The sequence below is a fragment of the Rhinatrema bivittatum genome, chromosome 1, assembly GCF_901001135.1.
Source record: "Rhinatrema bivittatum chromosome 1, aRhiBiv1.1, whole genome shotgun sequence".
NCBI lineage: Eukaryota > Metazoa > Chordata > Amphibia > Gymnophiona > Rhinatrematidae > Rhinatrema > Rhinatrema bivittatum.
The window spans coordinates 705,245,761-705,269,305 of NC_042615.1; the positions used below are offsets into that span (position 1 = coordinate 705,245,761).

General features: G+C 44.3%; 1 protein-coding gene across 5 annotated transcripts in view; it reads right to left on the minus strand.

The window, feature by feature from the left end:
• Nucleotides 1-23,545, minus strand: part of ERBIN (erbb2 interacting protein) — a 716,810-nt gene that overhangs the window by 454,375 nt on the left and 238,890 nt on the right. For all 5 annotated transcript variants that reach the window (XM_029576039.1, XM_029576020.1, XM_029576010.1 and 2 more), the window contains one exon: nt 16,627-16,824. In XM_029576039.1, the coding sequence (XP_029431899.1) occupies nt 16,627-16,815 (189 nt within the window). In that variant the 5' untranslated portion in view covers nt 16,816-16,824. The remainder of the gene's footprint in view (nt 1-16,626; nt 16,825-23,545) is intronic.

The following is a 23,545-nucleotide window of genomic DNA, read 5'->3' on the forward strand; positions in this document are numbered from 1 at the left end:
AACGTGGCTATTCCTGAAAGCCTTTCCTGAACTAAACTGATCCTATTCCATTATTAACTAGGCGCTCAGACTTTGCCTTATTCATGGTAATTAATATCTCTACCGCATAATTAATATCCCTACCTCACAAGGACAATTCATTAATGCTTTAAGCACATTGACTGACATTTACGTTCTCTCTATTTAATCCCCAGCTTCTTTTCTATGCTCCAAGTTGTATTACTCCCTTGTTTTATTGTAACTGCATACCTTAACCTTCTCTTGTTTAATGTTTTTATCATTATTATTACTACAACTATTATTATTATTATTATTAATAAGATAAATGTTAGTTTTTTACCTTGTTTGTTACCTATCCACTTGTTAATTGTAAACCGACATGATGCGATATCTATTGCGAATGCCGGTATAGAAAAACTTAAAATAAATAAATAAATAAATCTCAGGGTGACAGGTATGGAAAGAGGGGGATTTTTAAAATCCTTATTAATTTTAATTACTGGGTGTTATTTGATGCGTTTTGAAATATTTTATCAATGTTTAGGAAATTTTTAAAAATTTGCACAGGAGCCTCTAATTATTGAATAATATTCTATTCATCAGCTGTTCTGAAATATGTATTTTTTAGTATGGTTTTACTATTCTGATTGATTTATATTTCTTGGTTGTACTGTTTTGAGGAATAGTGATTTTCTGCTTTTCCACTGTTGTACTGCAAACAGAATCTGGCTTGTGGTTTCTCATTCAGTTTTTGTCTGCATGTGTGAGAGAGAGAGAAAGCTTGTGTGTGTGTACACGTGTGTTAGCATTTCAAAGAGACACAGAAGAGTGTGAGAGAGAGAGAGAGATGGAAGAAGCATGTGTGTGTAAGAGATAGAGGAAGTGTGTGTATGAGAGAGGTACAGAGAAAGTGTGTGTCACACACACACGCTCCCCTCTCTGTCTCTCACAAATCATATGTATGTGTGTATGAGAGAGATGGAACATATTGTGTGTGTGTGCACATGCATGCCCCCAAGTTTATAACAATCTTAGGATGACAGATATGGAGAGCAGGAGATTTTTTAAATCCTTAGTTTTAATTATTGGTTGTTATTTGATGTTGCTGCTGTTTTGAAATATTTTATTGATGTTTAGGAAATTTAAAAATTTATATTAGGAGTGGGGTGCCAAAGAAATATTTGCCCCAGGTGCCAAATACTCTAGGTACACCTCTGACCGCTTACCCTCCCAGGTCATCGTTGCTGCTTGGCTCCCCCCCCCCCCATTCAAAAGGAGATATATCCTGTGGTAGTCAGATAGACTGGAAGGATTTTATCCTGTTCCCTGCTACACTTATCCTCCTAGTTCATTGTTGCTGCTTGTCTTCCCCTCTCCCCCCGCAGCGCCTGACATCAGAGTGTGCCGACCAAGCTTCAAAAGGAGGTATCCTGCAGCGATCATGGACTGGAAGGATTTCCTCCTGTTCCCAGCTATCGCTTAGCATCCCAGTTCACTGTTACCTCAGTGGCATACCCGGGGCGGGGGGGGGGGGGGGGGAGGCAGTAAACAGCAGGAAGATCGGTAGGGCCAAGGTGCCATCACGGCCCAAAGAAAAAGTCACCTCCAGATGCTCCTCCTCCTTCCTGCCTGGCTCCAGAAGAAAAACATTACTGGAGCCACACAGGCAGGAAGTAGGAGGAGCATCCACCGCATGCAGAAGAGGAGCTGTGTCCTGCTTTTGTGGCATGGTTGCCATGGATCCCATCTTACGGCTGCCCAAGAAGAGGAGGCCCGGCAGCAGGGCTGCCGTGTATCCCACCTCACGGAGCCCATCCCATGGCAACCCGCGAAGAGGAGGCCCAGAGGTGAGAGAGGCTGAGGATCTGTAGAGTGTGTGTGTGTGTATATAAGACTAAGTTGAGAGACTGAGTGGAAGTGGGAGCCTGTATGTTCAGTGAGGCAGCATGTGAGAGTGAGATAGCATTGAGTGTGAGAGCCTGAGAAAGAGAACCAGATAGTGTGTGTGTGAGAAAGAGAACCAGAAAGTGTGCATATGAGAGAGAAACAGACATGTGAGAATGAGAGCTTGAGTGTGTGTTTGAAGGAAGAAGGGAAGAAGACAGGTGGAGAGAAAAGAAACAGAAAAAAAAAAAAGAGACCCTATAAAAGGAATTGGCAAAAGACCAAGAAAGAGAAGGTGGGAAAAAAAAGGCTATGACAAACCGATTAGAAAACTAAGATCAGACAGCAAGGTAAAAAAATAATTTTTGAATTTTTAGTGATTGGCATATGTTATCTTTGGGAATGTGCAAGAGTAGCACTTTCTCTATGCCAATCTCGCAATGTACGAGATCAGTATGGAGGAACTGGAAGTCCCACAAATGTTTAATACCGCGGGTCCTGCACAGAGGAAGCAGCAGCACCAGCTTCGGTGCCGGTAGCTGCGATCAGCGCCTCCCCAATAGCCACGTGGCAGCAGTGACAGTGGCAAGAGAGGAATGGAAATGAATTGGTGTGTGTGTGTGTGTGAAAATGAATTGGTGCCTGCCTGTGTGTGAGAAAATGAATTGGTGCCTGCCTGGGGGTGGGGGTGAGAATGAATGTGTGCATGCCTGGGGTGGGAGGGAGCAGTGTGAGAATGCATGGGAGCTTGCCCGTATGTGTGGGTTTGTGTGAGGGAGCCAGTGAGTGACAGAATGTGTATGACAGAATCTGGGGGAGTAAGATATTGTGTGTGGGGTGGGGGAGAGAGAGCGAGCCTGAGAGTGTGTCAGTATCTGTGAGAGAGGTTGTGGGTGTGTATACGAGTATGTATGTGGGTGTGTATGTGACAGTGTATGTGTGTGTGTGAGAGAGAGAGAATAAAGTTTGTGCGCCCTCCCCCCCAATCCACAACAATTTTAGGGTGACTGGAAATCAAAAGATATCAGGTATGGAAACGGGGGAATTTTTTTTATTCTTATTAGATTTAACTGATGAATCTTATTTGAGTTGTTTTGAAATATTTTGTTTTTTTTGAGAACATGTAAAAAAATGTTGATGTCCTGTTCAGCCATTTTGAAATATTTATTCTATTAGTATAGTTTTACTATTATGATTAGTGTTATATTCCTTGATTTTTTTATGAGAAATGATGGTGTTTCTATTTTTCCACTGTTGAACTGCAAACAGGTCTGGCTTCATGCAGTTTCCAGTTTAGTTTTTATCTGCACATTTCTGGTTTATCTATTCTATATTTGGTGTCGATCCATCTGTTCTACATGTGTGATCAAAGGGACAAATTTTGCTGGCATATAGTTTCTGTTTAGAGAGACAGCAGCCTGATTTATTTTGTTTTCCTAATAGGAGGTATATTAGTGGTTTTCGAATCTGGTGTCATTTTGTAGTGTCTTTTCAAAGGCAGGGTTGATACTGCTTGAGTGCTGGCTTTTAGTGCTGTTTTGGAATGGGAGGTTTATTTATTTATTTAAAATATTTCTAGGATGCTTATAGCAAACATATTGTACTAAGCAGATTACAATATAAACATAAAATACATCATAATAGATTTATTATATTGTTATTCAGTTTACTCATGGCTTTCTGAGGGCTAAGCTCACATCAAATGTATTTTACAATAGGTTTAATATCTTTTTTGCAGAAGTTTCAGGTTGGCACCAATGCAGTGCATGTAAAAATAATATACATGTTGCTGTGATATTTTTGCCTTGGAATACTATGAATATCTTTTCATGTACAATCTTATGTATAATTTGATAAACAAAAGCCAACAATATACATAAGCAGCGTCTGGATTTTACATTCATCCATTATCTAATACATAGAGCAGAATAATACCATTCAAAGGTAATCAAATACCAGAAGTTAACACTCGTTATCCTCCCAACCCTCCCAATCCCCCCTAAGGTTGGCACATATTGTTACAGCAAACATATGGAGTAACAGTATGAACATTAGGAAAATCCATTGGGGGGAAAAATAAACCTTGGAAGAAAAAAAAAAAAGCCTAGGCCCACAGAGTCCCTACATCCAAGACATACGCAGGGCTCTTTACCCCCACTTCACAACTGGTTCAGAGCTAAAGTTCGCGCTCTGCCCGGTAGATTTTGTAGGTAGGTGTCCCAGATGGCAAGGAACTTTTTACAACTAGGAAAGGAGTAGCGTGCAGCCATCGATTCCATCGTCATCGTATGGACAGCTGGGCACCATTGCCAATAGGAGGGAGGACCTGCCTCCTTCCAAACCACCAGAATCGAATGAATGCCTTGAATTAACATTTTACCATAAGACTCCTGTGCTCCTCTTTATGTATAAAAACTTGGAGGTCAACTTGAAATAGCACTGTTTCCGGGCTCAAGGGAAGGGAAATCCCCAGTAATTGATTGAGAAAAATTAAAAGTTGACACCAAAATTTGGCTATCACATTAGTGCCAAAAGACATGAGATAGGGAACACCTGTTTATCTGGCATTTTAGGCATAAATCTGAAGGCGCCAATTTGGCCTTAAAGGCCATAATTTGGGAGATGAAAGCCCTGTGCAGGAATCTATGGTACATTTCCTATATGTTGCTATTTAGTTTAGATTAGTTTATTGTTGTTTATATACCGATGAATCAGACTAGCCATCCCACCGGTTTACAAGATTAGGATACAGGAAATACAATAATTCATAAAAGAGTAACAGCTAAAACTACACAGAATAAGAAATAAATTAGCTGTTAAAAACAAAGTAATATAGACTCAACTTAAAACATCATAAAATTAACTATAAAATATATACAACGATTTAAAACTAAAGTATTGGTATTGGTAGCCTTTACAGTAAAGTTAAAAAGTATCACGCTGTTTCTGTTCAATTGTTGTGTCTCGAGGTTGTATTAACGCTTTTATCTGAATTTTCATACTCCATAAATGAACACTTAAATAGCCATGTCTTTAGGTTTGATTTAAATTGTTTATCTGTAGTCAGTCTCAAATATGTTGGAAAGGAGTTCCAAAGCTTTGTTCCTGCAACAGATAAAGCACGCTCTCTTACATTGCTTAACCTGGCGGATCTGATAGTAGGGACTGACAAGAGACCTTTGTCAGCCGATCGTAAATTCCTCTGTGGTACATGCTATTGGCGGATATTGTTTTAATCGATTTGTAACACGATTGGCAGGAGTCCACCGATAGTGTAAATCCCCCTTCCAAGCTCCACCGTTCCACTATACTGGCTATCCAGTTCTGTGAACCAAGTGATATCCATCCTTTGTAAAACAAGGAGATAGATATTTTGTCATTCACTATGCAGAAAGTCGTCAATTTTCCTCATCACGTCCAGGGTGATAGCATTGCGTGGCAGAGAGCGAACAGTGGTGCAATTGCATATAAGAGAAGGAATCCATGGGGTATAAGCTGAAGTGTGTACTAAGAGCCTGCATGGTTAGCATCTCGCCACTTTCAGCCAGGACATGTGACAAAGCAGTAAAACTCTGTTCAGCCCAATATTTAAATTGTTTAGAGTGTATACCCAGTGAGAAATCGAAATTCCCCTGGATAGGCAAATGTGGTATATAAGAAGGATGAAGACCCAGCTTTTTCAATAATATTCGCCATGCCCATCGGAGGGGTGCTACTAATGGGTTGGTAGCCAGTAAGGTGCATGAAGAATGTATTTCGTGATAACATGGTGTAATAACAATGAGTCACTGACTGTTGTGGTAAATGCAGTGCCTTCATATAACCAGTCCCATACTACGCGTAGAATACATGCTAAATTGTAGCCTCTCATATCGGGTAAACCCATCCCTCCCCGATTCCAGGGTAGTTTCAACTGCCTGAACGCCACTTGGGCTTTCCTCCCTTTCCATAGAAATCTGCTGAGCAAACTATTTTACACAAATCCCGTCCCTGGACATGAAGGGATAAGAGCTGTAAAATATAAAGCCATTTGGGAAACAAAACCATCTTATATAGATTAATTCTACCCCCTAGGGACAGGGATTGCCATAATGTGAATTTATCCTGCATTATTTTAAAGGTTCAATGTTCAAACGATATAGTTGGTTCAATTGAAGAGAGATCTGCAGCCCCAAATAGCAGAATGAATTCGCTGCCCACTTCAAGGGGAAGTCAGTACCCCAACTAGTACATAGCGTATGTAGGAAAACCAGCACCTCAGACTTTTCCCGGTTTAACTTGTACCCCGAAAAGGCACTAAAATGCTGAAACGATTCCATAAGACAGGGCAAGGAAGACTGCGGTCTACATAAGAAAACCAAAAGGTCATCCGCAAAAGGCAGCATATTTGAAAATAGATCTTTTCAGGGGAGCCCATAAATGGCCTCAAACTGTTGAATGGCCAGTAATAAGGGTTCCATAGAGAGTAAAAATAACAATAGTGACAGAGGACACCCCTGCCTCTCCCTAAGGAAAATGTGGGGGATACTTGGCCATTAACTATAATAGAAGCCACTGGATTTTGATACAATTTGATACCTTGAAGGAATAGACCTTCCAACCCTTTTTTGGTTTAAAACTGAAAACAAATATTGCCATTCAACCCTATCGAAAGCCTTTTCGGCATCAAACCTAACTGTCAAAGGGAGTTTGCGTGTTGGAGCAGATGGAAATCGCTGTTAATAGTTTCCAGACATTTACAATGGGATAATGCCTCCAGACAAAACCCACTTGTCCGGTTCCAATATAGTCCAGTAGAACCAATGCCAATCTATCCGCTAAAATTTTGGCTAGCAATTTCTGGTCAAAGTTGAGAAGAGAAATCGGTCTGTATGTGGCTACATTGGCAGGGTCTTTACCAGGCTTAGGAATAACTATTATTGCCTTATTATTGCCCATGGGAAAATAGCCTTGCTGCATGAGGGCCATAAAAGAATCAGTTATTAACTCTGGGATATCATCAATTAAAATCTTTTTTTTTTTTTTTAATTCTTTATTTATAAATTTTTTTTCAAATAAAAATGTCATAACAACATTATATTACTTAAATAAGTAATCATTTCCCAACTATCTCTTCCTTCTCTAATATAACATTGCAAAGAAATATAGTAATTAAATTCTATTTTTGGACAAATTGTCAAGCATTGCTGAGACTTAGGATATCGGCAAGGCGAAAGCTATTCTTGAAAAATCAGAGGATAGACATTTACATAGCTCACAACTGTATATCCAATTCTTACCCTAACATTAAGAACCATAGGCGATGACGTGACTGGTACTTGTGCCTCCAAAAATTGCTGGAGCTGTTCTATTTGAAGAAAAACAAACTTTTGTTCACCTCTCTTTATCTCGCATTTAAATGGGTAATGTAAAGGAATGAATAACCCAAAGACTGAACATTTTGTCTTGTAGCTAAAAATTCTTTCCTTCTAGTTATAGGAGCTAGATCTGGGTACAATTTCAATGTTTGGCCATAAAACTGTATTGGAAATTTCTGAAAATATCTACGCATAACTGACATCTTGTAATGTTACAAATGATACTATTAATGTATTCCTTTCTAGAACATCTGTGCTGGAACTTTCAAGGAAACTAGTTAAGTTGGCAGGAATATTTTGAGGCTTAACACCTTTCCTTTCTAAAGTGAAACAAGTATTAATTGAGGGAAAATCTGAGTCATTAAACATTAAGACTTCTTTAAAAAGCGTTTTCAAAGTTACAAAGGAAATTTCTTCTGCCAATTTTGGAAAATTTAGTATTCTAATGTTGAGATGTCCAACTCTGTTTTCAATTATTTCCAACCGTTTTGAACAATATAATTGATCTTTCACTATCACTGCACTTATTTTCTGACAAGTTTTTATAGCTTTATCATTTTCATTCACTTTAACTACACTATCATTAATTTGTTGTTGTGTATTATTCATCTTTATTTGAAAATTTGAGGAGACATTATCTATTTTACTTTCCAGCCTATTAATGGCTGTACTCAGACCAGACACAACATCCCATATATTCTCAAGCGTAACCGTTTCAGGTCTAATAACAAGTGGTAGTTGACTTATCTGCTCTGAGGGCTTCTGTTCACACTCTTGCTCATTATCTTCCCCTCTAGATGGTTCACCACTTTTCATAGATGCTCTCACCACTTCTACAGAGAATTCTCCCCACCTCCCCCGATGCAATCTCAGAGAGTGCTCCTACTGATCCACAAACTTCCCCTTCTTCTTGGGGAGATTGTTGGCCCACTTCCTCTCCTGAGCCACGTTGTGCAGGTGGTAAACGTGCATTAGGGCTTAAGGATGCCTCCTCCAGGGTGGACACCCATTTTCCTCCACAGGTTCCTCCAATGGATTCACCAGCAGCCTCATTTTCAAGTTGTGTGAGGAAGCAATCAATATCCAGTTGGGTTAATGCGGGTAAGGGCTCAGTAGGAAAAAACCTTATTTTCCCTTTCCTTTTAGGTGGCATATTAACAGTCTACTCCTTCAACTGTGATGATACTATGCTCCTCAGCGCTATGCCGTTACTGCTCAGCTTCAGAGAAGAGAAAAAATTCTAATGACATATCACAAAAAGTTATTCCAAACCACTCCTAGCTACTCTGAGCTAAGCCGAGCAAAGCCGTGCACCCCTTAGATGCACGTGGCTTTGGTGGCAAGCCGGCGGCAGCGATGCGCCGCAGGAGGGCCTGTTCTTAACGCTCCTCTGGCCCCTCCCTCCCTCTGACGTCGGGTACGGCGCTCAGGTCTCACCAGGCAGGTAATTATCCAAAAGAAGAAACAGTTCTCTTGAAAGAAGGGAAATTGAGTGAATTCTCTTGCTGCTCTCTTAAAATCTTATAAAACTCGGCAGTATAGCCATCTGGGCCTGGAGTCTTAAGTAACTTCGCCGCATGGATCCCATGCCAAGTTTCTGCGACAGTTATGGGTCTATTTAAAGCTTGTAGGTGCTTATCTATAATGGATTTTAAACCCAGTTGACAGAGGAATTCTTTACATTTAACCTAGTCAAACCCCTCCGATGAATACAACTTGGCATGGTAATCCGCAAATTGTTGAAGGATGTCCTGGGTCCAGGAACAAACCTTGCCTGACGCGTCTGTGATATGAGAGACACCCTGTGGGCCACGTTTCCCCCTGACAAGACGAGCTAATAGCTTCCCTTATTGGCATGATGATAGTTTATATCTATAATAGGTGATACTTTTTTTAGCTCGTTGATTGAGTAAATTGTTGAGCGTGACCTGGGTAGTTAAATATAAAATTTTATTATCAGGTGTGTGATGTGCTAGAAGTGCATGGCAGTATTTTGTTAATTGGGCTTCTAAGTCCAATATCTGCCTATCCAGGGTTTTCCGTCGCCATGCCATATATGAAATGATATCCCCCCCTGAGCACAGTTTTCGCTGTGTACCACATGAGAGTTGGGGAAGATTCTCTGTGGACACCATTATTCTGTTGGAATTCCATCCATTTTTGTTTAATATATCTCTGAAAATCCTGATCTTGTACTAAATGGTAGGGGAATCTCCATGTTTCAGGTTTGGGTCTCTCACCCAGTCCAGACAGCTCCAGCCATATAGGAGCATGATCAGAGATCTTTATGTTTCCTATGCCTGCACTGACTACCTTGGACATATGATTTTGTGAGAGCAACATGTAGTCTATACGAGAAAAAGTAGAGTGTGCCCGAGACATATGGGTAAAGTCTTTCTCAGAGGGGTATAAAACCTGCCATACATCTATCAATTGCAGTTGCGATAGGAAGTAAGAGATACCTTTCCTGAGGCCTACATGTGTACCTCTAGTGGGGTGGGATCTGTCCAAGGAAGGTTCTGCCACTATGTTAAAATCGCCCCCCCCAAAAGTAGCGGGCCAGTTTTAACAATTAAAAGGAGCCGAGACCGGTGCTAAATGAAAGCATGGTTGTATACATTTGGAACATAGATAACACAAATAGTAAGAAATTGCTCCCTCAATTTACCTACTAATATTAAATAACGGCCCATAGGATCCTTGATTTCTTTCATGACGGAGAATTGTACTTGTTTGTGTATCAGTATGGCAACTCCTGCTGACCTAGTTGTTGCCGAGGCATAAAAAGTCTGACCTACCCAGTCTCTTGAGTTTTTGATGCTCACTAAGGTAAGTCTCTTGAAGGAGACAGATACTGACAGATTGCTGTTTTAAGGAGGTCAGAATTTTTTCCCTTTTACCGGGAAGCCTATACCAGATACATTCCAAGATATAAATTTCAGGGAAGGTTTACTCATTAGGACATAGAAGAATCTGTATAAACCAAACTAAAAGATCAAATGCCAGATATAGACAGCCACCTCCCCAGCTAAGGTGGCCACCTGCTGTTCTTATGCTTCCCGAATCTACAGAACACACTGAGTTACCCCTTAGGCTCAAACATATACCACGTGCTGTATGTGCCACCCTTGCTCTTGTGAGCAACCTATAAAATTAGTTCATGAACACACATGCACTCTGCCTATTGACTCAATCTTCTGACTGAACGCCTGAACAGACAAAAAACCTTAAGTGATCTAAACGCTTGAACGGATGTTGAAGTTGCGAGTAAAACATAAGTTTATCTTGAACTCAGAATGCTTTAATCAAAAAAATTAACTTAAAAAAAAACATTTGAAAAAATTTTATCTAAGATGTAATCCTCTAAGACGCGATACTGCCCTGACGCATTTCCCGCAAAACGTACGTCTTCGTTTCAAGCGTCTTCCGGTACAACCTGGATTAACCATCAAATTAAGTTAAGTGATCTGTATTACAAGCATCTTTTATAGAGCCATATTGGCAATAAGTCGTGAAATGCCAGCATTACAGTATCACTTCACTATATTGTCATAACTGCAAAGTGATATAGAGTGTTTTCTGGTACAACCTGGATTAATTGTCAAGCCAAGTGATTTGCACCACAAACAGCTTTTATAGAGCCATAAATCTTGGCAACAAGCTAAGAAGTGCCAGCATCACAGTATCACATAATTATGTTGCTATAAGAACTGTAAGATGAGACAGAGCGAAGACGACCCGATTTTGCTTGACAATCTTTCAAGTGCTGCTACAAGTGTTTTGAATTGTCTCACCAGCAGCACCACGAACTATATCATTTTGATTCAGAAGGCGTAATTGTCTTCCAAATCTTTAAAATCTTGTAAATCTTGAGTCAATTGGGTAATGCAACTGAGACTGCAATTGGTTTCTAAGACACGTCTTTATGAAGGGGTTGGATTTTTTTATTCCCTTTTTAACAAACCTGGAGAAATTTTCGTGCTCACTCTACAAACTAATACAAAAATTAGTGAGCAAGAGTAGTTACAATTTTTTATGAAAAAGAAAAAATGACAAAAAACGTTTGTTGAATAAAGAATGCTACACAGAGGAGGTTTTTCACCAATGACTGTATCTACTGGTCCATAATCTGATAATCAATTCAGACATAACACCAGCTCTGAGGTCTTTTCCTCCAATTGTTAAAAATCTCAAAAAAATATTTTTCCACAAAAGTTATGATAATGTGACTTAGATTGCAGCCTCAGTTCATTTCCAATACGCATCACCATTTTTTCCCTTTCGATCTAAACAGAAAGCCAAGGCTTTCTTGCAGACCAAAGTATGAAGAGCCCATTCCCCTGGGTGGGAATGAGGCCTAGAAAAGAAGGTGGGAAAAACAATGGACTGATTAAGGTGGAAATCAGTCACAACACTAGGCAGGAACTTAGGGTGCGTACGCAGAACCACATGATCGTGAAAGAACTTCGTGTATGGTGGGTACGTAACCAAAGCCTAAAGTTCACTGACTTTACAAGCCGAAGTAATCACCACCAGGAATATCACTTTCCAGGTGAGGAACTTTGGGTCGCAGGAATGCAGCAGCTCAAAGGGAGGACGCATGAGCCGCACCAGGATAATGTTGAGGTCCCAGGACGCAACAGGAGGCCGAAGAGGGGGGCTTCAGCTGAAGCAGGCCCCTCATAAAGCGACCTACTAAAGGCTGCACCGATATGGGTGTGCCAGTGACACCTCGATGGTACGCACTTACAGCGCTAAGATGAACCCTGACTGAGCAGGTCTGAAGCCCAGACTCAGAAAGGTGCCAAAAGGAGTCCAACAGCTGGCGGAGGCAGCATGTGAATGGATGTAAGCCATGTCCCGCACACCAGATGGAGAATCTTCTCTGCTTCAAACTGTAGGACTTCCTGGTGGAAGGTTTCCTAGAAGCTACCAGCACCTGGGAGACACTGTCCAAGAGAGCCAAGGGCTGAAGGACTAAGCACTCAATATCCAAGCTGATAGGGCCAACGCCCAGAGGTTCAGATGGTTCTGCGTGATCAGATCTGTCGCGGTCCCCAGCTGGATGGGGGCCCTGACCGACAGATCCAGCAGGAGAGGGAACCAGACCTGTCAGGGCCATAAGGGCACCAACAAGGATCGTGATCCCTCTTGCACTGTTGAAGCTTCAGCAGGGTCTTCAAGAGGAGTGGGAGAGGAGGGTATGCATACAGGAGACCTCTCCTGCAGCAGAGGAAAAAAGCATTGCAGATGAGATCTCTGCCCCCTCGACAGGGAGCAGAACCTGTTCATCTTGTGAATGTGCGGGGAGACGAAGAGGTCCACATCTGATGTACCCCACCGACGAAAATTTGGCCGCTACCTCAGGTTGAGAGACCATTCGTGCAGCTGGAAGGAGCAACTCAGCCGGTCCACCAGCATGTTTAGAGTCCCAGGCAGATATGTCGCACGCAACGTCATCCCTGCAACAGGGCCCAGGTCCACATCTGCACAGCCTTGTGACAAAGGAGGAACGAGTCTGTGTCACCCCATTTGTTGATATACCACATTACCACCAGGTAGTCCATCCGGATCAGGACAACTGGTCTCTGAATGCCCATAGGGTGTAACGGGTCACCCGAAGCTCCAGAAAGATTATTTGACCATGGGCTTCATGAGCGGTCCAGAGACCCTGCATGTGGAGGCCGTCCACATGGGCACCCCAGCCCTGAGGAGAGGCACTGGTAGTGAGGATTACTTGAGGCAGTACAGTTTGAAAGGGAGTTCCCCACTCCAAATTGCAGAGGTGTTCCCACCAGGTCAGAAACGCCCACAGAGGTTCCGTGACTGCAACACAAGTCTCGAAGTCCTGAGAGGCATGTCGCCACTGTGACCGCAAGGTCCATTGAGCCTTCCGCATGCACAAACAGGCGAGAGAGGTAACATGGAAGGAAGCTGCCATGTGGCCCAGCAAACGGAGCAGAAGGCAGGCAGTCATCTGCTGGCTGCTGCGGACGGAGGCTGCCAGCAAGGTGAGAGCAAGAGCCCGAATGCAGGGCAAAAACACCCTTTGCCTGCACCATGTTTAGTCTGGCGCCTATTAAGTCCAGCTGATGAGATGGGCAGAGGTGAGATTTTTGGTAGTTGATCACGAATCCCAAGGCTTGTAGAACCCACACTGCAGGGCTAAAGCACTCAGTGCACCTGCGTGGAAATCGCTCGATTAACCAGTTGTCTAGGTTCGGGAAGACATGCAACCACCACTGCCAGGCACTTGGTGAAGATGCGAGGGGCTGAGACTAACAGCACCTTGTGCTGATAGTGAACCTTCCCCACCACGAAGCGGAGGACATTTATGTGACTGGGGAAAATGGCTATGTGGGTGTAAGCTTTCTTGAGATCGAGGAAGCAGAGCCAGTCTCTTCTTTTGAGGAGGGTGATCAGCGTACCCAGAGAGACCATCTTGAACTTTTTTCTCTTGAGAGAAACTTGCTCAATACCCTGAGATCAAGGATGGGGTGTAAGCTGCCGTTCCTTTTTGAAATTAGGAAATACCTCGAATAGAACCCTCGGCCCTGCTGGAGGCGAGGGACCGGCTCCTACTGCACTTGCTGCGAGAAGAGAGGACAGTTCCGTTTGAAGTATGACCTGCTGGGCGGACAAACTCCACAATGGACATGGGGGAGACGTTCCCAGGAGCTGTCAGAAGTTGAGGCGGTACCCCTGATGGATTATGGTAAGGACCCAGTCTGAAGTGACATCCTCCCAGCAATGGGCGAAGCCAACGAGCCTGTCTCCCACTGGGGATCTGGCGTCAGGGGTGTACTCAACTGACTTGTGCTCCCCCACTGCCAGTCAAAAACCCATAGCTGAGACTTGCTGGGGCCTAGGCACGTGCTGCTGGTGGGGGCGGACCCTAGAGCTAGTGCATGGCGTGCGAGCTCGGGAGGCTGGAGAATACTTCTTCCTCTAGAAGGGCTTCCAGGATCCTGGCCTGGAAAATTTCCTGGCCGAGAAAGGGAAGTCTGAAGCACTAATGGAAAGCTGTTGAAGGGTGTCATGGTGGTCCTTCAATTGTGCTACTTCATCCCAAAGAGGTTGCCACCTGTGCAGGGGAAGTCAGCCAGTTTCTCCTACACCTCTGGCCGGAAATCAGAATCCCTTTGCCAGGCCATCCTATGGGCGCTGATGTCCACGATGGCTACATGAGCTGCAGTTTCAAAGATGTTGTAGGTGGATCGCATCTCGTGCTTGCCAGCCTTGAAGCCCTGCAGGACAATAGTGGAGAGCATCTCCTGTTGCTGCTGCAGTAGGGTCTCCGTAAGATTATGGACTGGGTCATCTACAACTGTTAAGCAGCAATTCGGGCGATAAGCTTGGCGCCCTGGAAGACCTTTCAGACGAAGGCATCAAGCTCCCTATGCTCTCACCCCAGAGGGGCAGAGGCGGGAGCACCTGGCTTTTTTGAAGGTGGACTCTACAACAGACTGGTGGGGGAGGAGTCGCTTCTCAAACCCCATGGATTGCTGCACCAAATAGGTGGCATCTACTTCCTACTGACAGGAGAGAGAGTGATCGGGTGCTCCCTCATCCGAAGGAGGAGATCCTTGAAGATGTCATGGATGGGAACCACCATGATCTCCTTAGGAGCATCAACAAACTGGATTACTTCCAGTATCTTGTGTCACGCATCCTCCTCTGTGAGCAGTTGGAAGGGGGATATCAGCCCTGGGCTCCAACGGCTTCGGAGGCCTTGAGGGCACTGCGGAATAGACAGTTCCCTGGGATCAAAGGGACTGGGGGCCACGGGAAGCTGGAAGGACCAGGTAAAGGCTCGGGGAACTGAGGCCTCAGGAACGGGGCACCAATCAAGTCTTCCTCCTTGGAGGGCTTCGGTGGCCATTGGGGAATCGAAGGCCCCTCAGGCACGGGTTGCGATGGTAGGGCGCCTAAAAGCATGTCTGAACGCTCAAGCAGAGGTGCAAGGATAGACGGCGGAAGCTTGGGCACCGGTATGGGGACTGGTGGCATGGGCGGCTCAACGCTCTGGAGCACTCTGAGCACTGATCTGAAGCCTGCGGACCTCTAAGCACCGCGGTCTGAACCCTCCTCCTGGAAGTCTGGTGAGGCCAGGTCTGAGGGAGGGGGATGAGGCATCACCGGCTCTTCCTTGGGTCTCTGAGGAAGCACAGTGCCCAGCACCAATGTTGGTGGAGAACGCCTGGAACTCCCAGGGACATTGGAGGATGGGGTTTCCGATGGCCAGGGTTACTTCATTCGCAGTACAGCGGCCTCCAGTACCGCACCAGAACCGCGTGCAGACCGTTGTCATCGCTTGCCCGGTCTTTCCCTGGCACCGAGGAGGCGGAAGATCCTGATGTTCGGGACATTGGTGAGATCATGGAAGATCAGTCACCGTTCCCGCGATCCTTCAAAGAAGTGGAGAGAGGATTAGCGAGAAGGAGCATGTCAAGGGACTCCCCGTGACCTCTCAGTATCGATGACTCCGACACGGGTGAGGATGGAGCGGAATTGGAAGAACCAAAAAGTTTCTCTATCTTATCAAGATGTGCACGACAGCCTTTGGGGTCATCTGATCACACAGGAGACACCCACGGACGTCGTCCGAGGCCCCCCAAGGCAGAGGATACAAACCTCATGCGGATCTGTGACAGACATGGTTCGGACACTGGGGGCACATATGAAAACCAGACACCGCCATAAAAATTACCTAGCGTGTGGGCAATAGCCGGCGGTCAATGATAGGAGAGATGTCAGGAATCGATCACAAAGAAACAAAAACACGAAAAACCGAGAAAAAAGAGTGGAGCTCCACGAACCAAGAAGCAACTGCACTGTGGAAAAGAAAAGACTGAAGGGGAACCTCATGTGGACTCGCAGATACTGGCATGCTCAGTGTGTTGGTCAAAGCTTCTAGAAACTTTGACAAACATTTTCCATGCCAGGCTCCATCGGATGATATCACCCATATGTGAGGACTACCATCTTGCTTGTCCTAGGAGAAATGTAGTTCCATTGAGAATCCAACTTGATTTCTGCACACATTTATTGTGGGGGGGAAAAAACCTGCTTCACAATTCTAAAGCTGTTTTTTGCACAGAGACTAACACTAGGTACCACTAAATATTCATAATTGCATCTGTATAATGATTTCACCAGGATAGTTTAGTAGTACTGGATGAAAATAATTTCAGAAACATACAGGACCATTCATTACTGTTAGCAGTAAAAAAGAAAAATGATCACAGATAAATTCCCAACCCCCCCCCCCCCCCCACACCTCTGTAAAATGTTTTCACAATAACCAAATAATTAAATCAGATAGAGAATTGAGAATTTCTGTATTGTAGCATAACAAATGGTTAGAAGCTATCATCACACATACCTTGGGAAGCTCTTCAATCTGATTAGCATCTAAATAGAGTTCTTCCAAAGTCTTTTCAAAAGTAAAAATCTCCTTAGGCACCTGTTCCAGACTGCAGTGAGAGTAATCAAGGGCTGTGATAGTCTCTTCCTCTCCTCGCAAACAGCGACATGGCACCAACCGCACAAACAAGTTCCGTTTTGTTGTCATTTTCAGGCACTACAAAAGAATTATTGAAAAACAAATAAGAACTAAAGCAAATGTACAAGAGCATAAAAAGTCGCCTTACTGGGTCAAACTGAATATCATCAAGCCCAGCATCCTGTTTCCAACAGTGGCCAATCCAGGTTACATAATATCATACTAACTTAATATATCTATGTTAACATTCACATGAACCTTTTGGAAACTCTGTTAAACATCGAAACTTTGTAAACAGTTATGGCGAAACCGAACGACGGTAAATAAAACTCTATAAATAAATAAATTTCATCTAAAAATAAAATCAAAGATCAGAAATGAAAGAGAAAAATTCCTTCCAAGTCCAAAATGAAGTCCGTATAACTACATAGTCCCAAGATAGAAAATATGATCTAAGAATGGCAATATATATATATATATATATATATATATATATATATATATATATATATATATATATATATATATATATATATATATATATATATATATATATATAGTGCTCTCTGCGCCCTCCTGCCCTTGGCATCGATCCGCTCCCCCCTCCTCCTCTGCTGGGGCTCGCGTGGCCCACTCGGGGCGAGCCCGCTCACCTGTACGGTGAGCCGTGCAGAGGAGGCGCCAGCAGCAACACAAAACCAAAAACCAAAAAGGAAGAGGAGAGGGCAGGGACAAAGAAAAACTCCGACCCCGACGCCATGCGGTGAGTCTAGCCGCGCCCCCGGAACGGCACTAGGCCTATCAGAGGGCAGCTAGAAGCCCTTTAAATCCGCGATCCTCCTGGCGGCATCGCGCGCCCGAAGGAGCGCGACCTAAGGGGCCTGCCCCTTAGCGCGCCCCTTGGAGCGTTCCAGGACTCCAACCCGGGACCTCTCCGTTATCGGACAGCTTCTTCCTAGCACAGTTCTACACTTCCCAACTCCTGCTTTCACACGCCCTCAGCTTCACAAAACTGCTACTGCTAATACCTGACACCATTTCCAAAATCTTGGCTGACATCATAAACTGTTCCTTATCTCAGGGAATCTTTCCAGACACTCTAAAACTGGCATCCCTGAAACCTCTCCTAAAGAAACCAAATCTTGATCCTAAAGACTCCAACAATTTCCGCCCCATTTCCAATCTTCCTTTTGTGGCCAAGATAATGGAAAAATTAGTCAACTCTCAACTTTCCGATTACTTAGAAGATTATAAAATACTGCATCCCACCCAATACGGGTTCCACAAGGCATTAAATACCGAAACTCTTCTCATTTTGCTAACGGATCACATCATCATGGGCCTGGACAAAGGCCAATCCTTTTTACTAATTCTCCTCGACCTGTCTGCGGCCTTTGACACTGTCAACCATTCCCATCCTCCTGAACCGTCTGGCAGACATCGGAATATCAGGAATGGCTTATTCATGGTTCAAATCTTTCCTTAGCAACAGAGGTTACAAAGTCAAAATTAATAGCAAAGAATCCCTCCGCTACGACTCCTTGCTGGGAGTTCCACAAGGCTCCTCCCTATCCCCCACCCTTTTCAACATATACCTCCTTCCACTCTGCCAGCTGCTAACTAACAAACTAAAACACTACCTTTACGCAGACGACGTGCAAATACTGGTCCCCCATCAAAGAATCCATTATTAAAACACTTGAGCACTGGGAAACCTGTCGATGAGAGATTAACCTTCTTCTCTCTAATCTAAACCTGATACTAAACGCAGCTAAAACAGAACTCCTACTCATCTCCCCGGAAAACAGCAATATCACACAAAGCGCACCATCTAATATCTTTGTCACCCAAGCAAGAGACCTTGGAATTTTAATTGACAACAGGCTGAATTTAAAATCATTCATTAACCGCACCACCAAGGACGGCTTCTACAAACTGCAAGTTCTAAAAAGAGTCAAACCACTCCTCCACTTCCAGGACTTTAGAACAGTTCTCCAAGCAGTGATCTTCTCTAAGATAGATTACTGCAACTCCATCTTGCTAGGTCTCCCTTCCTCCTACATTAAACCTCTTCAGATGCTCCAAAACTCGGTAGCTAGAATCCTGACAAACACCAGAAGAAGAGATCACATCTCTCCTATTCTCAAAAATCTGCACTGGCTACCAATACATTTCAGAATCCTCCATAAGTCCATTACTATCATCCATAAAACCATCCATTCCCAAGCCCCCCTTAGCCTTCAAATCCCGCTCAAATTACATTCCTCATTCAGACCCATCAGAGAAGCCTACAGAGGATCGTTACATGTCCCCCAATCCAAAGCGACACACCACCTCACCTACAGGGAACGAGCCTTCTCCACGGCAGGACCATCTATCTGGAACACAATTCCCCCGGACCTCAGACAGGAACCTTGCTTATTAACATTTAGAAAAAGACTTACGACTTGGCTATTTAGACAAGCCTTTCCTGAACCTCACTGACTCCGCCAATAGACCCAACAGATTGACTGCAACAACCACCAAGTTACATTCCAGTACTATGTAAATAGTTGTCCTTGTTTTTTATTCTCATTCCTAAAAACCATTCAAGCCTCTTGTCTTCTCCCAGTTCCTTCTTCCCCTGTTTTATTGTAACTTTTGCTTCTCGTCACCTGTTAATTGTTCTAGGTTATCACCCCCCTTGTTACTTGTAAACCGGTATGATGTGATTCTATCATGAATGCCGGTATAAAAAAGCTTTAAATAAATATATAAATAAATAAATAAATATAGTGTTTGCCATATATATAGTGTTTGTGTTCTCTCTTTTAAAAGTAAGATGCCTGAGAAAAAGTGGATGTCTAAGATTTGGAAATACATATTTGAAATTTTACTCAAGACGTAACAGAAAGGATACTGCCATTCTTAGTTCATATTTTCTATCTTGGGACTATGTAGTTATACGGACTTTATTTTGGACTTGGAAGGAATTTTTCTCTTTCATTTCTGATCTTTGATTTTATTTTTAGATGAAATTTATTTATTTATAGAGTTTTATTTACCGTCATTCGGTTTCGCCATCACAACTGTTTACAAAGTTATATATATATATAAGTCCTGGGGGAATTCTGCACTATTGAGGAGTTCAAAATTTTTGCCTATGTGAGCAGATTGTAAAGGAGTGTTTGTGTGTGTGAGAGACTGGGAGCTGGTGTATGTGAGGGTGCTTTTTTGTTTGTGAGACAGGGAGCTTGTATGAAGGGATTATGTATGTGTGAGAGCGCCTATGTGAAGGGGTGTGTGAGAGAGAGACAGATAGGCTGTGTGAGGGTGTATGCATGAGAGAGTAAGGGACCCTGTATGAGGGGATGTGTGTGCGCGAGAGAGTGAGGAAGACAGTGTCTATGTGCACTAGAAAGAGGGAGAGTGTGTATATGTGTGTGAGAAAGAGAGAGAGAGAATGAACCTGTGTGAGGGGCAGTACTGAGAGAAAGGGGTCAAACTGGGAGTGGAAATAGAATGGAAGGGTTTGTGCCTAGAGATGGAAGGGAAAGATACTGGCAGGTGGAAGAGTTGAGGCCTGAGAGGGCAAAGTGGCCAGGGGAGTAGGGAGTGTGTGTGGAAGGGCACTCTTACAGTGAACTTCTAGGGAAATTCTGCTCAAAATATTTAAAATTCTGCATCTTTGATAGCTTTTTTCTTTATTAAGGTAAAATATAATTAAAGACTGTCATGTATATTGTGTTATTTTGACCAATTTAAAGTATGCAGAATTTTGTTTTTGTGCACAGAATTTTAAATATTTTTGTGCAGAATTCCCCCAGGAATTTAAAATTCTGGGCAATAAAACAAAATTCTGCATACTTTATATTGGTCAAAATTGGAGAAATTACTTACCTGATGATTTCATTTTCCTTAGTGTAGACAGATGGACTCAGGACCAATGGGTATAGTGTACTCCTGATAGCAGTTGGAGACAATCAGATTTCAATCTGACGTCAGCCCTAGTACATATACCCCTGCAGGAAGTGCAGCTCCTCAGTATTCTCCTCGAAAAGCAATTGTGGATATATGTAAGACTGAATAATTTGAATAACTTGATTAACTTTATAACTTGGATAACTTGATTAACTTTATAAACTTGGATAACTTGATTAATTTGAACTGGTTGAATTGGTTATAGCTGGAGACCGCCAGCGCCCTCAACTGAGAAACATCGACACCCGATAGGATGGGGTGTCCTAGTTGGAGGAAATCATGGCTTACCCATGAATCACTCGCTCTCAGGGATGCCACTCGAGAATTTCATGAATAACGGCAGCCGTGGGTGGGATGCTGAGTCCATCTGTCTACACTAAGGAAAACAAAATTATCAGGTAAGTAATTTCTCCATTTCCTAGCGTGTAGCAGATGGACTCAGGACCAATGGGATGTATAAAAGCTACTCCCGAACCGGGTAGGAGGCTGCCCGTGGCCCACTTAGTACTGCCCTTGCAAATGCTGTGTCCTCTCAAGCCTGAACATCCAGGCGGTAAAACCCGGAGAAGGTGTGGATGGAGGACTGTGTCGCCGCCCAACAGATCTCGGCGGGTGACAGCAAATTGGTTTCCGCCCAGGACACTGCCTGGGCTCTAGTGGAATGGGCCTTGATTTGTAAAGGCAGTGGCTTGCCTGCTTCTATGAAGGCCGCCTTGATGACTTCCTTGATCCAGTGGGCTATGGTTGCTCGCGAGGCTGCTTCCCCTTGCTTCTTCCTGCTGTGAAGGACAAATAGATAGTCTGTCTTTCGTACAGATTCCGACCTTTCCAGGTAGCGGACTAGGAGTCTGCCAATGTTGAGGTGGCGTAGACTGCAAGACTCTTCCAAATTCTTATGCTCATCTGGCGATGGTAGCGAGATGGTTTGGTTGAGATGGAAGTGAGATACCACTTTGGGGAGGAAGGATGGGACAGTGCGTAACTGGATGGTTCCCGGGGTGAGTCTGAGGAACGGCTCCCAGCAAGACAGTGCTTGTAGCTCTAAGATATGACGGGCCAAACAGACTGCCACCAGGAAGGTTGCTTCAATGTTAATAGTCGGAGAGACAGGCCGTGAAGAGGTCTGAAGGAGGCTCCTGCTAAGAAATCTAGGACCAGCTTAAGGTTACAAAGAGGCACCGGCCACTTTAGGGGTGGTCTGATCTGCTTGACTCCTTTCAGAAAGCGGGAGACATCCGGGTGAGAGGCTATGCTGCCACTCTCGCTCTTGGTTCCGTAGCATGGCAATGCGGCCACCTGTACCTTGATGGAGTTGAAAGACAATCCCTTCTGTAGTCCGTTCTGCAGGAATTCCAAAATCGCAGGAATTTTGACTGAGCGTGGTACAATGTCGTGGTCCTCACACCAGGCTTCGAATACTCTCCAAATCCTTATGTATGTTAGGGATGTGGAGAACGTGCGTGCTCGGAGCAGGGTGTCAATTACTGCCCCCGAGTATCTGCTCTTCCTCAGCGGAGTCCTTTCAATGGCCGGACCGTAAGAGAGAATCGAGCTGGATCCTCGTGGAGGATTGTTCCCTGTTGGAGCAGATTTCTGTGTGGAGGTAGCGGGAGGGGGCTCCCTGTCAGGAGCTTTCACATGTCTACGTACCACGGTCTTATTGGCCAGTCCGGGGCCACTAGAAGTACTGGTCCCCTGTGGTGTTCTATCTTGTGGATGATTGCACCCAATAGGGGCCACGGTGGGAAAGCGTATAATAGAGTTTCCTATGACCAGGTTTGTACCAGGATATCAATTCCCTGGGACTGGGGTTCCCGCCTGCGGCTGAAGAAGCTGGGCACTTGGGCGTTGGACCGGTTTGCCAGGAGGTCCATGGTTGGTGTTCCCCAACGGTTTAGTATAAATTGGAATGCTGTGGTCGACAGCCTCCATTCTCCTGGTTCTAGACTTTCTCTGCTGAGGTAATCCGTAGCGACGTCTTTCCCCACGATGTGGACGGCCGAGATCTCTTGAAGGTTCGCCTCCGCCCATGACATTAGGGGGTCTATTTCCAGAGACACCTGTTGGCTTCTGGTTCCTCCTTGATGTTTGATGTAAGCCATTGTCCAACATTACTCTGACTGATTTGTCTCTGAGTGCGTGACCGAACCATAGGCAGGCTAGTCTGACTGCCCGGGCTTCTAGGTGATTGATGTTCCATCCCGACTCTTCTTTGTTCCATTGCCCCTGGGCGGTTAGCTCTTGGCAGTGTGCTCCCCATCCTCGTAGGCTGGCGTCCGTGGTGAGCAGGATCCAGGTTGGTGAGGATAGTCTCACTCCCTGGCTCTGATGGCTTTCTTGTAGCCACCATCGTAGTTGGGTCCGAACTTTGTCCAGAAGACTGCGGATTCCATCGTGATAGTAGTGAGCGCTGTAGGGGTCTCATGTGAGCTCTTACCCATGGCACTATTTCCAATGTGGATGCCATGAGACCAAGGATTTGGAGGTAGTCCCATGCCATGGGGCGAAGCTCGCTCAACAGGGTTTGCAACTGGGTCATCATTTTTGATCTCCTTGTCTGTCAGGATGACCTTGTCTTGTTTGGTGTCGAACCGGACTCTCAAGTATTCTAGAGATTGGGAGGGCTGCAGACAGCTCTTGTTTGTGTTGACCACCCACACGAGGCTCTCCAGTAGAGTTTTGACTCTATTGGTCGCCTGGTGGCTTTCCTCTGGGGATTTCGCCCTGATCAGCCAATCATCTAGGTAAAGGTGTACGAGGATTCCTTCCTTCCTCAGTGTTGCTGCCACTACCACCATGATCTTGGTGAACATCCGGGGTGCTGTTTCTAACCCGAATG